The 17,226-nt window shown below is 38.0% G+C and overlaps 2 protein-coding genes across 4 annotated transcripts in view; one reads left to right on the forward strand and one right to left on the reverse strand.

Moving 5' to 3' along the window:
* Nucleotides 1-17,226, forward strand: part of Kcnip4 (potassium voltage-gated channel interacting protein 4) — a 1,227,189-nt gene that overhangs the window by 546,024 nt on the left and 663,939 nt on the right. The gene's annotated exons all lie outside the window — the stretch shown is intronic.
* Nucleotides 1,857-2,333, reverse strand: LOC105743270 (40S ribosomal protein S11-like). The gene has a single exon (XM_012516533.1). It carries the CDS (start codon nucleotides 2,331-2,333, stop codon nucleotides 1,857-1,859), a length of 477 nt encoding a protein of 158 aa, XP_012371987.1.

Raw genomic sequence — 17,226 nt, forward strand, 5'->3', positions numbered from 1 at the left:
TTTTTTTTTTGTATTTTTAGGAAAGGGTCTACAGGGTGTTCAGGGTCTCACTACTAGTTCCGACTTGTAGTGATTCGCCTGTTTACAGCCTCCCAAGAGCTGGGATTACAGGTGCGCCACCACACCCATTCTTAATTGTGGTCTCAGTGCACCCTGGGGGTGGAGCTGGCAAAGCAGGCTCAAGGATTGAACCTCCAGCCCCTTTGGCTGCTTGCAGGCTCTTCAGTCACTAAGCTATTCGGCAGGTCCTCTGTAAATCATGTTTCAACAAACATCTAAGTGCTAATATGTCTACAAGATGTGAATTTCAGTTATTTTGAGTAAATATGTAAAAGTAGTACTGTTGAATTACATGGTAGTCCAGTTTTAATTCTGAAGAATCTAATATATTTTACATAGTGTCTATTCCAGTTTGCATTCTTACATGAGTGCAAAGGGATGTCCAAAGCTTCTTCTGTGTTCACATCCTATCCCAGACTTCCTGTGTATTTTTCACTACTAGTCATCCTGATAGCGTAAGGTGATGTGTAATTACAGTTTTGATTATGGAGGTTGGACATTCTTTTCACATTGCTGTTGGTTTCCTGTACATGAATATTTTTTCCAAATATTTACACATACTTTCCTTACCTCCTGCAGACATTACACTCTCAGTGAGGCTGCCCTGGTCACTTTATTTAAACCTGCAATTGAATTACCTCTAATATCTTCTATCATATTTCTTTGCTTTTAATATAAAATTGATCACATAGCATGCTTTATATTTTACTTGTGATTTGTTTATACTTTGATTTTCCTTACTAGATTTCATGGTAAAGGAGATTTTTTTTTTTAACTATTGTGTTTTCATGATGGTGATGCACACAAGGCAGGCTCCAGACAAATATTTGCTAAGGGAATGAATGAACATAAAAGTAGTCTGTTGTGCAGAAGCTGTAAGAAATTTCAAAAGGAAATTGAACACAATGGAATTTGGTACAAGGGTTACTTCCAGCAGAAGGTAATAAATCTGTGATAAAAAAGACCAAACTACTACAAACTATGTTTCACCAATCAAGACACTGTGTTTAAACTGTAATTTTTCTTACAACTGCTATGTTGGTCCTGATCTGAAATTAAAATGAAGAACCAAGTAAAGGAGCCTGAAAGTCACTCATTCATATATTCAGGACTCCTCAGAAGACTGGGCAGAGGGCATGGCTCCAGGGATGTATTGCTGAAAGAATCTAGACTCTGCCCTTACTGACCCTTCGTGCACTAGAGAAACACACATTAAAACAGTCCATCCAGTACTTTCACAATGTGAGTGCTGTACAAGCAAACTTCTGGGCGAGAAAAGAGGGGCCAGTGGGTTGACCTGCCTGTAAGGGTTTGAGCAGCCTTTACAAAGGAAGTTAAATTTTATCTGAAGTTTTCTTCAAGACATGTTCAGTTACTAGTAATAGAAAACTCAATTAGGCTGAAGCAATTAAGGGGATTTATTGGTTTACATAACTAAAAACACCCAAAGGTGGAATGGATGTCACAGTTAAGGGAGGAAGGTCCATGCCTACCGTCAAATGAAATATGTCTACCTTATAAGATTATCATTTTTTTGACTAGTAAATAAAAGTATATGAGTCAATCTGATAGCCCACATAAAGCCCCAGCTTGCTCTTTTGGTAGTTATTGTAGCAAGGAAACGTCACAGGCTAATTGACACGCATCTGACTTTTTCACTACCCTGTATCCACGTCTTGAACAAACAGTAAAGAACTGTGTTCTTCAGTGTGTACAGTGGATTTCCATCTCTCTCTTTCTCTCTTTTTTTAAGGGTCAGAATAACTTTATTCCCTTTGGAGAGTGGCCAGGTGATGCTAGAACTTCTGGAACTGCTTCTTGGTTCCTGAACTCTTGGTGACCTTAAGCACATTGAAGCACACTGTCTTGCTCAGGGACCTGCACTCATACTCTGTGACAATGTCACTGATCTGGACATCCCTGGAGCAGGGGAACAGGTGTACCGACAAGTTCCTGTGGCGCTTCTCAAAGCAATTGTACTTGAGGATATAGTAGAGATAGTCTTGGCAAGTGACAGTGGTCCTCTGAATCTTCATCTTGGTCACCATACCAGATAGGATCCGACCCTGGGTGAAGATGTTAGTACTAAAGGGAAATTTATTATCAATATAGGTGCCCTCGATGGCCTTGTTCGGGGTCTTGAAGCCCAGACCAATGTTTTTGTAGTACCAAGGGAGCTTCTCCATGCCAGTTTCTTCCAGAAGGACCCTCTTGTTGTTTTGGAAGACATTTGGCTTCTTCTGGTAGGTGGGCTCTGTCTGAATATCTGCCATCTTCCCAGTGGGCTGAAAAAGAGAGACCAGAGTTCCATCTCTGAAGTAGTGTAATGTGCTCAGCTGTGGGAAACCCTGAAGCAAGTGCACAAAAGGTAATTGAGCAGAGGAAAACTTGCCTGAGTAGCAACTTCAACATGTTCTTCAGTCCAAAGGTTGGATTAGAACTTTCTAAGAAGATGATGAAGAAAAGTAGTGTTAAGTGTAGCAGGATATCTTATGAAGACAATATGGAGATATAAAATAGCTTGTGCTTTGGTTGGGAAGTTGTGCTGGGCAGGAGGGGAGAGGAGGGAATGTAAAATAAAAATGTGTGTTATGTATGTGTGCCAACTCCCCACAGTGATGTGAGTCATTATTAACTGCAAACCTTTACTAATAAAAATGAAAAATTTAGAAAAGAATTCTGAATTCACTGAGTGAAAAGAGCCCAAATGGACAATATATTTAAAAAAAAAAAAAAACCTCAAATTAGGGCTGTACCAGATTAAATTGGCTATAAGGAAGTAGGATGAGTCTGAAAATAACATAAAGCCTAAAGTCTTATTCAATCAAACTAACATGAAAACAATTGATTACCTATAATCATCAAGGTATGGAAGTGATTCACATGAGCTGAAGTTATGGTCACTGGCCTTCAAAAGTTGTGAAACTAATTAAGCCAGTTAGTTTAGGGAGCAAGGAATAGCCTGATCCACAATTTGGCACTGTCAAGCCATGTTCATAAATCCTTAATTGAAAGGTCAGATACAATTCTGAGAAAGCTTGTTGATAGAGGAGATTTTAAGGTAGGGGCAAGAAGCTGGAGAAACCTGGGAAGGGATGGTGTGTCGATTAGATGGGGAGGGGTGTGGACCATTTCTAGGAGGTCTGATCAGCATATGTATAGGCAGAAAGTTAGGTATAATCACAGTAGGGGCAGTATTAGGGACAAGGGGAGCTGGTGACTGCGTGTATACTGCGTAGCAGTCAAAAGCTGCAAGACACAACAAAGGGCCAGATCATCAAAGTTAAGAGACAGCCTGTGGAATAGGCAAGACAATTTGCAAACTCTTCATGTGACAAAAGATTAATATTCAGAATATATAAGAAACCCAACAGTAAAAACTGTGAAAATACTATTAAGAATGAACAAATAATCTGAATAGAGAGTTTTCGTTAAGTAGCTACACTGATGGCCGACAAGTGCATAGTCTTGTATCACTAATCATTAGAGAAACACAAACCAATACCACAAAGAGGGATCTTCACCCTAGCCTAAATAGATATTACAAAAAGCATAAAAAAGTTCAAAAAAATCTGTACAAACTATGGTGTGACTAGGGTGGAAGTGGACTCTCTTCTGCCAACACTACCATCAGTCATTGTAGAAAAGACTGTGGAGATTCTTCAAGCAAACTACAGCTAGAGCTTCCACATGACCCAGCAAGTCTATTTGTTGTATTTTCAAAGGAAAGAAAGTTATTTACTAATGTTAGAGCACACTTAGAACCTAGGAGAGAAAGAGTACACTGTAGTCTTAGTCTGGAAAGTGGGTGGTATCAGCGTGTTACGGCTGCTCCACTATGGGCGAGAGTGGGAACCGGAGGCTCAGGATGATAAATGAAAAGAAGGCCACAGTTTAACTGCTAAGAAAAAAAAAAAATCACAAAAACCAAAACCTTTCAAGATAATCCTGTCTTCTTAACCACATGAACTGATGGAAAATACTTCATTTGGCCTTAGTTATGCTTTGGCAATACCGAGATAGATTTATTTTTTGTAATAGTGTTAAGAACAATCAAAGATTCAGTAACTGATTTCACATCATAACATCCCAAGATAGTGTAAAAACGAGAAAATCATTGATTAATAATGATAAATTCCTGTCACTATTCAAAATTTACTTTCCTTCTGCTTTTAGTAAAACATAAAAAAGTAAACATCTCTTAATAATTCTATCAAACATCACTTGTCAGACTACTCTTTTTCCAGCCTCCAGGTATCTGTATTTGAATCTTAAGACATCTGTTATCTTAAGCTTTCCTGTCTCAAACTAAATCCCTCTTTCTAAGCATCTAAAAATTATGACAGCACTGATCCCCCAAGAATTATGGCTGAAATATCTGTTATACTCTTGAAATGAATAATTCCTGACATTTCTAAGTATCATCGTCTAAATTCCTCTATCTCCTCTGCCATTGTCCTTCTTAGGTCACCTCTGCTTGGGGAGATGAAAATAGAGTCAGCCACCTGTCCCTGTTGGCTGTGTCTTGGTCATCCAATCCCTTTGTCAGTGTTGTCAGACGATGACTGCTATGATGGCGACTTCATCACATCCTTCCCTACTTCCTGACCTAGAGGTCAGGAAATACAAGATGCATCTATTTTAAGCAGCTCTTCAAATTATTTAGTGCTGCATACCTAAGTACCACACAATTTATCAGTTTAGAATAATAAACATTCACTATACTTCAGAGTGTGGCGTGGACCAGGAATTCAGATGCAGCTGGGCTACGTGGCTTTGGCTTAGAGCTATCTGTGGGGTTATAAACTAGATGTTGATCCTGGCTTCAGTTGCCTAAAGATTTCAGTGTGCCTGGATGATTGACTTCAAATGTTCAGTCCCATGGTTGTCTTTCGGTGCGTGGGTTTGATTTCTCTTTACCTAGGCATCTCTCTGGGGTGGCTTGGGTGTCCTCACAACTTGAATGCTCCCTTACCCCGAGAGATGTGCAGGAGGGCCAGGAAGAGTGCAGCTAAGTCCTTTCCGTGTCTCTTCAAGTCTCATAGCATCAGTTCTGCTCCATCCTGTGGTTAGAAAGAAACTTGAAGTCTGACCCACCTTGCAGAGGGGGGAACTAAGCATTACCTTTGGAAGGAGGACCGTCAAATAATTTCCAGACCTATTTTAAAACTATGGTAATCTTAGCTACAATTTGCAGTAGTCTGCTCAGTGTAATTTTCTGCAGTCTTCAGCACCCCTTGAGGTAAAATACCTTTCAATTTAAAGCAGTCAGTCCCATTGTTGTTATTCATCCCCTGTGTTTTTAGGCTTTTGAATGTTGTAGAGTATATTTATTGTACTGCTATAGAAGTGCCATCAATTGCAATTATTATAAACTGTACTTATTTTCTTCTTTCACTCTTTCAGAATATGTTCCAATCAGGCTAGTCTTCTCATTTTTTCAGTGTTTGTTGTTGCTATTTTTCCCTTCATGACTTTCTGAGATCATTCCTGTCTCCTTCATTTTCTCTTTCTAAACCCCCAATATTTTGAAAGACAAACTCAGGTCTTATCAGTGAAGAGTTGAATATCATGTGTAGTGTCTTAGTCCTTTTCTGTTGCTAATAGCACAAGGCCACCATAGGGAAGTTTTAAAGGGTAGGTATTCATTGCAGCACGGGTGCAGGAGGTGCAAGGTCAAGGGCTCACATGGATGAATGACCTGCGTGATGGCAGAGGCTTGAGGCCATGAATGGCATTACAGGGCGAGAGTCAGACAGCTTGCCTGTGCAGATTAATAGCATCTGGTCTCCCTCCTCCTTCTTGTGAAAGCCAGGAGCAATCAATCTTGGGGGCTTGCCCTGAGGACTCTGTCTAATCCTTGTTACATGCCAAAGGCCCCACCGCTGATCACCAGTCTAAAGAGGTTTTGTCCTCTTAAACACTTCAAGGTGGGGATGCAACTCCAACACGAGTTTCAGAAGACAAAAACTGCTTGACAGGTATCACATGACTAGTCTCAGCTCTGAAAGCTCAGACACATATATTTTTCTTACCTCATTGCAATTTCATATAGTTTTGCACCCTAAGCTTAAATTAACTCCCAGTATAAGCTGTCATGGAAGATACTCATTAAAATTTGATGAATGAGTGAGTGAATACTATATTGAACATTATTAATGGTTATGTTACACAGTTATCCAAGGTACTAATTCAATATTTTAACAAAACAAAATTAATCATTTGTTTAATGTTCTTTTTTGCAATAAATTTTAGAAATCTTCCTTATCTTTCATATATTTTAATTTTTATTCTTCTTTCATTGGAAATACTTGAGATGCAGTCTAAAGACTTCACAAAACATGTCAGGGCTGGTGAGATAGCTAGAAGATTAAAGTGCCTACTTATTTGTTTCCGCTGTTTTCTGAAGGTGTGAGTTCACCACCACGAATTTCCCTCTGAGAACTGCTTTCATTGCATCCCACAAATTCTGATAAGTTGTACTTGAATTTTCATTGAATTGTAGATATTTAATTTCTTATTTAATTTTATCTGTAACCCATTGGTTGCTGAGGAGGATGTTGTTTCATTTCCATATATTTACAGGGGTTTTGTGGTTTCTTTTTTCATTTACTTCCAGTTTCATTGCACTGTGGTCAGATAATATGCATGGGATAATTTCTGTTTTCTTGTATATACTTAAGCATGACATATGGACTAGTATGAGGTTTATTATAGAAAATGTCACATGTGAAGCTTAAAAAATATGTATTCAGCTGTGGTTGAGTGGAATACTCTGTATGTGTCCACTAAGTCCATTTGGTACAAATTCTGGTTCAGTTCTGCTACTTCTTTGCTGATTCTTTGTTTGACCTATCTTTTTGGGATAAGGGTGTGTTAAGATCTCCTGTTAAGATTGTGGTATTGGATATTAGATTTTTCATGTGCATTAAGATTTGTCTTATATAGTTGGGCATACATATTTATGACTGTTACCTCTTCCTCTTGTATTTTTCCCCTAACCAGTATGTATTGGCCTCTACATGGTTCCAGGGTAAATCCTGAGGGGATTTGACTGAAGTTATCAAATAACAAAAGTTACATTTTTGTTATATAGGTCTTGCTTTAACTTGGTCTTAACCATCCAGCAGAAAAGTATAACCATGAGGTGTAAAGTGTAAAGCTATATTAATATGCTGAGTTATAAAAGGTTCACATTAACAACTTCAGACAATTGCCAACTGTGCTAGTAACTCACTACTATTGTGGACTATTGCACTATATTGTGTTATTTTGATGAATTCAAGTATGTATAATATTTGGACTGCCATTAAGTATGAAAAGGTCCATTAAAGACTTCTCCAAATACAACTTCTCTACTTGTGATGGAACACCCATCTCTGACAAAACAAAACAAAAAGGGAGATATAAATAAAGGACCATTTTTTAGTGTGTATATATATATATATATGTTATATATATATGTATATATGTATGTGTATGTGTGTGTGTGTGCATATGTGTGTGTATACAAGATAGTTAGGATAGATATACAGCTACTTTCTCTTAGTTCAATGAGAAAAAAGGTTGGTACTAATAGTATTTAGACAAAATATCATGTCTATTTCTTTACCTCTGAATAACTATTACAAAGACAATATTATGCAATGTATTAATTATTGTAACTGTCCTACTAACCTCTTTTGAAACTGTTTCATTGATATTTTATATATTTCCTCATTAAAATGAATAAATAAGTAAGTAAATAAAGTGCCTAATGAGGCAAACAGGAAAGTTCAGGGACCATGGTTCGATCCCAGCACCACATGCTGTGCCAGCCCTGTCCCCGGGGCAGGGTGAGCTGGCCACATAGTCCAGGCATACTGGTGCATGACTGTATTCCCAGCACTTGGCAGGCTGAAAACGGGAAGATCACTATGAATCTGAATTGCACTGTGAGACCCTGTAACAACCAAATACATTTAAAAAAAGTTTCAGGAAAATGAACCACAAAAGCATTATTCTAAAAATATTTTCAGAAATTAAGTAGTGTGTATTTTTTAAATTCCAATCAAGTAATACAAAATGTAAGTCTTTCATTCATCATAGCCAAATGTGAGATGCAGTATGTGATTTGTGGCTACCATGCTGGATGAGGGAACCACAAATCAAATCAGGAAGAAAGAAATTTGTGATATAACTGGATTGTGAACTGGATTTATAAAAATCTATGCATAAAAATGAAAAGGTGAAAATAAATACAGCCTGAGTCAGCCCTAGGTATGATCAAACTTTGCTAGTGAAATATCCTTCACAAATATTTGCCACAAAAATTATTCTAGGCTTCCAAGGACCAAGATCCACAATATGGTTGTTAAATCTAAAAGATAATATAATTCCAAGCTCAAACAGAACACAGCAAAGTAATTTGGATTTAATAACATTTTTCAAAAAATCCTAAAGATTAATTAAATTGCACTGCAGTGACTGGAAACAATTGCACTGAAAAATAATTACTTTGCAATGAACACAGACAAACAGCTCTCAAATGTTTTCTAATTCCCTAAGTTCTCACACCTAAGAAATGCACTCGCTATTTTTCCTCTTCGTCTTTTCCTCAAACTCTCTCAAAATCCTTAAGCTGTTCTCACCTGGCTCCTTCTCCACTCCATCCTCATTCAGAATGCTCATAATATAGGTCACCCGAAGTATCAATCCTGTAGTTTGCCCCCCAAATCTTCTTATGATCAGCAAACAAGCTGTCCCTCCGAAGATGAGCCCCTCAGTAGGAAATTTCCCTTGAAGGATACAAAATTAAGACAATGGATTTGGAGAAACTCTAAATGCCAGTGTACTTTCATTATTATATTAGTGTATGATAAAATTCTTAACATGTATTTCTTTTAGGTCTAAAAGATAATTATCCTTATGTCTAAAATCTATATAAAAATAGTATGAGATTTTCAGATGAACCAAAAAGATTACTGAGCATGCTAAAAATGTTCTTAGTTGCTTTTATCTCATTGCTGAGATGAAATACCTGACACCCAAAATTAAAGGAGAAAACATCTATTTAGCTCATAGTTTGTGGAGATTCCTGTTTTTAATCATCTGAGTCCACTGCAGGAGGGCATGGTGAGAGCCAATAGCTGAAAGTGGCCAGGCTCCAAAAGGAACAAGAGCCAAATGGAGGAGGCCATGTTTGTTTTGCTCCCTTATCTTGTTTGCAGGCTACCTACTCTAGGTTAGTCTCTACACCCTAAGATACAGAAGTGCTGAGTCACTTAGTCAAGCTTCTAGACTTCTAAAATTCATACAGTATATCAACCATCTTTTTTTTTTTTTTAATGTATTTGATGCAGGGCAGTCTGGACTTGTAGCAATCTTCCTGTCTTCAGCCTCCTCAGTGTTGGGATTGGAGACATGCGACACCATGCCTAGTCTCATGGTGTGTTTTAATATAGTAGTTTTTATAGCTCTCAAAAATGTTTATATTTGCCTAAAGATCTTTAGCTGCTTTTGTTTCTTTTTCTTTTCTTTTCTTATTTTTTTTTGGGGGGGGGCCTTGTATATACTGTTTAGTTATATGATTTCCAAGTATTGGGAAAATTTGTTTCAGCATTCCTAATAGCCTATATCTGTGTTATTTCCTGACATTTCTTTCGAACTGCTACAAATATCTTACTTTCTGCCTCTCTAAAGTATTTGGAGGGAAGTGGGACAACTCTACTGACATAAAACTCATGTCTCCATCAACTAAGTTATAATATTTGACTTCCAGGGCCATGGAACAATAAGTACATATAAATTTTTAGGAACCTTAAACACATAATAGTGCATTAATTAAAGGGCTTAAATTTTGGCTCTCAGATTACATCACTTCCAACTTAGACAACAGTTATTTATTCAGGATAGTCATCTTCTCTGACATGGAGTGAAGTAAAACAAAAAATGTTCACATATTTTTTGAATTGTTCATTCAGCAAATATATATATATTTATGTATTCAGAAAATACATACATATATATATATATGCAAATGTATATAGAGTACACAACATACCCAAGACATTGTTTTTCTTGGCATCAGCACAAGTTTGTGAATCAAAGAGCCAAGATAAACAAGTTTCTTTCTTCATGGTATGCATAGTCTTTGGAAATGTATGAAAATCCTTAATATATTTACTATGATTTGTCTAGTTAGTATTAGTAAAAGAAAGAAAACTCAACATATGGGGAAGCTGCCCTTGATATGCCTATCAGAGATACATACTGTCTTGGGGGTTTGGCAGATGTTTCTGAGAGCTCTACATGAAGAAGGACAGCACTGTGTTTCTCTGAAGACAGTTGTGTAGGCAGAGGAAATAGTGGGGGAAGGGGCAAAGGGAACATTAAAGACAATAAAATAAAACAGAAAGCATAAAATGAGAGTCTGTCTTATTAGATCACACTAAAGAAAATAGAAGTGGGAAGAACTGCTCCTCACACTGTATAGAATTGAGAGGACTTGTGAAAACTCTTTTGTTCCGTCTCGTCTTTGAATGGATCTTTTACCCATGCAATGCTGGTCATTTGGAAAAACTTCATGCAGTAAGTTCTGCTCATTTGATAAATGCTATTCCATTTTATCATGCAACGTAAAATTTCATCATTCATTAAAATCATCATCAATAAAAAATATTTCACCAACATGCCAAGCTCACAGTGATAGATGAGATTCCCTACACCATATTTTGCTTGAACGCTCAAACTTTATCATCACTAACAAACGCTGCCAGTTGTTTCCTTGAAAGAAAAGACTCACTTGGTTCATTTGCAAGAAAATACCTGCCAGATAGTCAAGCTGAAATGATGAGAGTTTGTCAGTTGGTCTTTCAAGTAAAAATGTTGCTCTCTTGAAAAGGTGGCTAATTCTGTTCAACATTAAATTAGAGGAATGCCTTCCCTTGAGACAACTGTCATGTTTGTGCAGGTCATGAAAGCATCTTATGTATACCTTGTATTTTGTCAGGAGACTAATCTAATTACACATGCTCAAGAGTTGAGATTTGGTAAGTGTAATAATTTGTGTTGCTCTGTTAAGTACATCATTAGTTAAAACTGGCTTATTTGGTGTTTGATCAGGAAAATCACAATGCGTGCTGGTACAGTGCAGCTCAGCGCTGCTGCTGAGATGCTAGTAGTTACCTACAGCTTTGATTTTGCACAACTGCTCCAGGAAAGAAAACAAGTGGTATTTAATATTATTAAGAAGATATTCATGTCCTGTTGATGCAATTTATGTCTGCTGTTGCTGTGTTGGAATAGAAGAAAAAGGCAGAAGAGAGTCTCAACGCTACCTATTAAAAGACTAATTTTTTTTTCCTACCATCAAAATATCTTTGAAAAGTTATTCTTTAAAGTCATCCATTTCTGCCTTATCAGACAGGTGTCATTCAAGTTGGCCCTTAGCTAGAAGAGGCTAAGGATCATGGACTGAGCTGGAAAGCACCAGCCTCTGTCGTAGTTGTTCTAAAGGTGGCAAGGCCACCAGCTATGATGGGCAGAGGTTTCTGATTATGAGATACAAAACCCCAGGCTGCTTCAAAAAAACTATGAGCATTTTACAAATTTTCAGCTAAGGCTTGAGTAACAAAACTGTCAAAAAGCAATGATAAATGCTGACCTTTATGAGGTCATTTGATGTGATAGAATGTTGGGTGGTTTGCCTACATTTCTCTTTTCTTTCAAATTTCATTAGCAATGAGCAGAACATAATGATCATATTCACTGTGGGGAGGTGGGATCTGTACATAGCGTATCAGAGTTCTGTTTAGCCCATTCTTTTCCTCTCTTCCTTTTGTCCTCCTTGCATTTCTTGGTCTTTCCCATTTGCAAAGGATCTGTCTGTTCCCTACTACTTATCTCTTAGATTTCCTTTAATTCTACTGAAAACATAGAAATGATAAGCCCATTGTTAGCTTCCTAACTGGCAAAGTAAGATTCAGATTCACATCTGTTAGACCTTGGAGACTGAATTTAAAGGCTAGATTGTCAGATTTCATTTTTAGTTATGTTAAAGAAAAACACATTCAGTGCTTTGTGTTAAAGTAAAGAAGATTTTATCCAGGATCATAGCAATAGGAATGAGATTGTAGCAATGGAATTTTGCAGTGGAAGGGAGAGATCAGATTCATATTAGAATACAGCATGGGAAAGTATGAATTTATAGCTAAAAAGAAGAGTGTTGTCAGTGGGTAGAGAATTTCCAAGAAGAAACATCAGAGGTAAGGGACATTCTTGATAAAGTGACCTCACAGGATTCTTGGGTGATTATACCAGGAGGAACTCAAAGAATGGAAAATGTGGGACAAATAAACATATGAAGTCATCAAAAATCTAAGATAGGAAACAGGTGGAGGAGGGAGTTCTTCCTGCAGTGATTTAGCAGGGTTCTTTGGTAAAACTGGATTTTACAAGAAAATGAACAGATAAATCTCAGAGAAGTTTCACAATACTGACTAGAGTTTGGAATAGCAAAGAGTCTTTGTCAGTTATGAAACTATTACAAAAGATTTAGTTAGCCCAGAGCAAATGTTATAGTCACTAATTAACTCTCAGATGTAACAAGTAAACTACATTTGCCATCTGTCCCAGACTAATAGTGTACACTCATTCTAGAACATTTTTTTCTCCTTAAAAGAATATGCACACTACTCAACACAATGGATGGAAATTGCTCTGATCTTCTAAGAATATGTCTAGAATCCTGGAAAATAACATTACCTTTAAGTAAATAATGGCTAGATCATGTGAAAGTTGTTCATGAATATTCATGTATGTATATGAACGTAAGCTAATGTGTGTGTGTGTGTGTGTGTGTGTGTGTGTGTGTTTGTAAGTTTAGGATACATGAAAATAGAAAAAGTCCTCACTATCTAAATGACATTTGGGTGAATTTTGGAAAAGTAAGAAAGAAATGGCTGATTCATTGCAGAGATAAAGTTTCACTCAGTCTGAGATATTCTTTTAGTAGATGTTAAATGATCAGCACTATTCTAAACTCTGGTTGAAATTAAGAGAATAAAACCAATACTCTCTATCATGAATTTGTAGCCTATGACATAGAAAAAACAATAATAAATGGGTAAATATTTTATTATGGTAATTACTAAAAATAAACAAGTTGGCTAAGAAGAGAGTGGGAGGAGGATGGGAAATGCAAATTTATTGGGTTGTATCTGGTTACTTACAAGTACATACTGCAAATATATGCTGGAGTGGTAGAGGCATAGGAAGCTGAGCACAAAGCCCACAGGTTAGAGCCTTCAGCGTATCTGAGGCACAGTAAGAAGGCCCGTGTGCAGGATGGGTGTAAGCACCGTGGTCTGGACATGTACACTCTTCCAAATGAGTTCGTGTTTTGTCAGCAATGCCTATATAATGGTATTAATAAGTGAGGCTTTTGGGAAACGATCAATACCTAAGAGTTCTGCCTGTATTCACAGGATTACTGCTCCTATAACAAAGGCTCGATCAAGAGTGTCCAGGTTGCTCTTCACCCCTCTTATTTTCCCCCGTGCGCAGACAGCGTTCATTCGCTCCACAGGACAGAGCAACAGGAACTCATCTTGGAAAAAGAGAGCACCTTTGACTCAGCCGGCCCTTGATCTTTCAACTTCTCTGTCCTCAGAGCCATCAGAACTGCTTATCATTTCTGTGTTATGCAATCTCTGGTATTTCTATATACCGGCAGGAATGAACTAAGATATTAAGACAGGGAACTCATTCTATTAGGTTAGAGAGATAGGGCAGAGTTGGTGTTGAAATTTTCAGTATTATTCTAAAAAAAAAAAAAAAATAGAGAAATGAGCTTAGGATGGGTTTTGAGCAGAAGAATGACAGGATTGGACATAGGTTTCAAAAGGCTAACACCTGGCAGTGGGGGTGGGCCAGACTGTACAGGCCACTTTCAGAGCTTAGTACTCCATCAGTGACCATTTCAGTAGGACAGAGGTGAGACGACGATGCCATGGACTAAAGCATCAGGAAGGGAATTGTTGAATTGTAGTTCAACTCCAGCTATGTTTCAAAAGTAGAGCCAATATAATTTGGATGACAGAATAGATGGATTATAACAGATTTGAAGGCAGAGTCCCAGGGCATTCCAGCCTAAATAGATCCCTAAACTGGTAATCAATAGTAGAGACTGAGGAAAAAATCCCCTGCAGATACAGTCAAAGAGACAAATGTATGAGGTGGACCAAGTTCTTAGCTGCCTATCAGAGTAGTAAGTGTTGGACAAGACCACAGTATTTGACAGAGTTCCATGGATAAGGGTGGTGAGGAGGCAATACAGATCGTATTTTGCTTCGAGTGGGCTTGTGGGTTCGTAAATGAGTAAGAAAGCATGCCAAAGCAAAAAGTCTGTGAATATAAAGGAAAAAGGACTAGGAGGGCATGGAAGATAAGGAATGTAGGAGCCCAAGGAAAGGTTTTTGAGTAAAATGGTTTATTTTTGAATCCCTGTGTGCTGCTGAAACAGTAAGCAGTTAAAATAATAATGTAGGAGAGAATAGATGTGTCCCAGGCAGGCGATAGGATCCAAAGTGGAGAAGTGCAGCCCTAAGATCTGGCTGTGAAGCCCTAAGCAGAGGGAGCACTCCACCTCAGCAGGGGAAAGCATGGGCTTGGAGATAGGCTCAGGAAGATGTTCCAGTCTAAAATTTCATCATGGAGCTGAAAATAGAAGAAACCAACCATGATGAACACGTGCAACCCCTCCTGTTAGAGTGCCTACAAAGTAAGAATCATCCTTATTTACACAGAGGTGTGGCAAGTGGCAAGACCTATTAAGAGCTGAGTGCTTGACCTTTTTCAATGAGTGGAATATCAGAATGAGCTGTTTCTATGTGGTGTCACTACTACTTATCTCAGTGATCAAGGTAATTTAAAGAGACACGTGAGAGCTGTGGACCCCTTTTCAAGGAAGACAGGGCCATTTATGCTTTCATAAATACTTTCTTTGGAGAAACTTGAATTTCTTTGGAAAAACTTTCTTTGGAGAAATCTTGAATTTACAACCATGAAAAAGCTGTGTTTTTGAAGTAACTCTACTTTCTTTAAAAAAAAAATGGTTGACTCAGATGTGAGAAATTGAAATAAATACAGAGAAGCTATCTAGCCAATGAATTTGAAGGAGTTAAATCATTTTTCCTCACTTCACAGCAGTTAAGAATGCATCTACCCTAAGTCACCCAGAGGAGAAAATGCATGCTTTTTAAAAATTGAATTGCATCAAAGATGTCTTAATGCCTCGTTTTAAATTAATAAACCATTGCTTGATTTTTCATCCATGGCAGGCTAAAGGATTTTTTCCCACATATGTGGAAGTATGTACATCAGGAAAAGTAAAAGAAAGAAATTAAAAAAAAAAAAAACAAACAGTGCCATTCCCTGATTGTTAACATGTCAGGGGCCAAACTCAAACTTGACCCAGGTCTATCACCATGCACTAAACTAAAGTCAAAATGGACTAAAGATCTAAACATTAAACACTAAATCTCCTGGAAGAGAAAGTAGGAGGAACTGTTGAAAACATAGGGGTAGGCAAAGACTTCATGAACAGAAATCAAATCGCACGGGAAACAATTGAAAGAATTAACAACTGGGACCTGCTCTTACTGAGAAGTTTTTTCACATCAAAAGAAATTGCCAACAAAGTGAAAAGGCAACCCACAAATTGGGAAAAAATCATGACAAATAAGTACTCAGACAAAGGTCTGTTCTCTAGAATTTATAAAGAACTAAAAAACACTAGGAACCCAAAATTTAAAGACCCAATCCAGAAATGGGCATCCGAGATGAACACACACTTCTCAGAGGAAGAAATTAAAGAAGCAAATAAATTATATGAAAAAATGCTCCACATCACCAGCCATCTGCGAAATGCAAATTAAAACAACACTGAGATATCACCTCACCCCAGAAAGAATGGCTATCATAAAGAAATCACCCAACAAAAGTATAAATAGCAAAGGGTTCTGAAAAACACGGACCAAGCAAAGGACGTCCCCCTGCTTGTCTAGCACCTCTATTCTCTAGAACTCTGTCTCCCTAGAGAAAGGCCCCAGAATCCTGCTGAGTTATATAATGGGACCATGACATAAGTATCACGAAGGAGCTACGAAGTAGCACATCAGTCTCATTTTCACTGGTAACCTGATTTTGCGCTGCACAGCTCACTGCCACAAGTAAAAGCAGGCAGACATCCTGCGCTCCTTAATTCTCTGTTGCCATCATTTTACATCGCATTAGTGCAAGTGTTTGTAGGATGCTGAAAATGCTCCCTTTTCATGCTACATCTACATCTGAAACAGGGAAATGCCGATTTGCCCCAAGTTCAGCAGCCCTGCTTCCATCAGGGGTAGATTCACTTGCTGCTGAATTTCCTGAACAGTGACACCTTAATAGGTCTGCCCCAGAAAATGACAAATGGGAGCACTTGGGGAGCCCCTTGGGTTTCCCTTCGTGCATAGGCATAGGAGATTTGTAAAATAGAGCAGTCCTCACACAGCCTTGTCCTTAAAGGGAAAGTCCTTGCTTTTCTTTATCTGAGAAGAATCGAAATGATTTGCTTGAATAATTAGGTATAAAGTAAAATTCCAACTGCATGTTCTTTGTTTTTTTTTTTTTAACTTAGCCATCTTTAACAAAAAATGGGGACACTAAGAGATTGCTAGTTAAATGCTCTTGTGTTGGGCCACACTAGAGTTATAGTGTCAACCTCACTGAGCTGTAACACCATACCTACAGCTATCATGAGTTATGTCATTTCCAATTTATTCTGTCACCAGAAAATGATGGGTTTGATACAAGTCCCAACTTGATCTCAAAATCTACACAGTGGGTGAATGCAAGCCTACTAGGCTTGGACTCTTTATTCATGGGCCCTGACCACTGCCAAGTCTCACTTGCCCCTGCCCTACCATTAGCTTTGCCTTTTGCAGTCGTGGCTCATCCTACATTATCATCATTCTTAGCAAACACAAAGGAAGGAAAGAGGAAGAAGCTGAAAAAATATTACCAAGAAGCATTTATCAGAGATGCCTGCTCCCACTCATCCCTTCATTCCAGTTCTCTCCACAATGACGCATGCTGAACTCCTGCATATTCCAGGTCTACTCTCCTCTCCATAGCCGTCGTCGT

The sequence above is a fragment of the Octodon degus genome, unplaced genomic scaffold, assembly GCF_000260255.1.
Source record: "Octodon degus isolate 3935 unplaced genomic scaffold, OctDeg1.0 scaffold00006, whole genome shotgun sequence".
In the NCBI taxonomy this organism is placed as follows: domain Eukaryota; kingdom Metazoa; phylum Chordata; class Mammalia; order Rodentia; family Octodontidae; genus Octodon; species Octodon degus.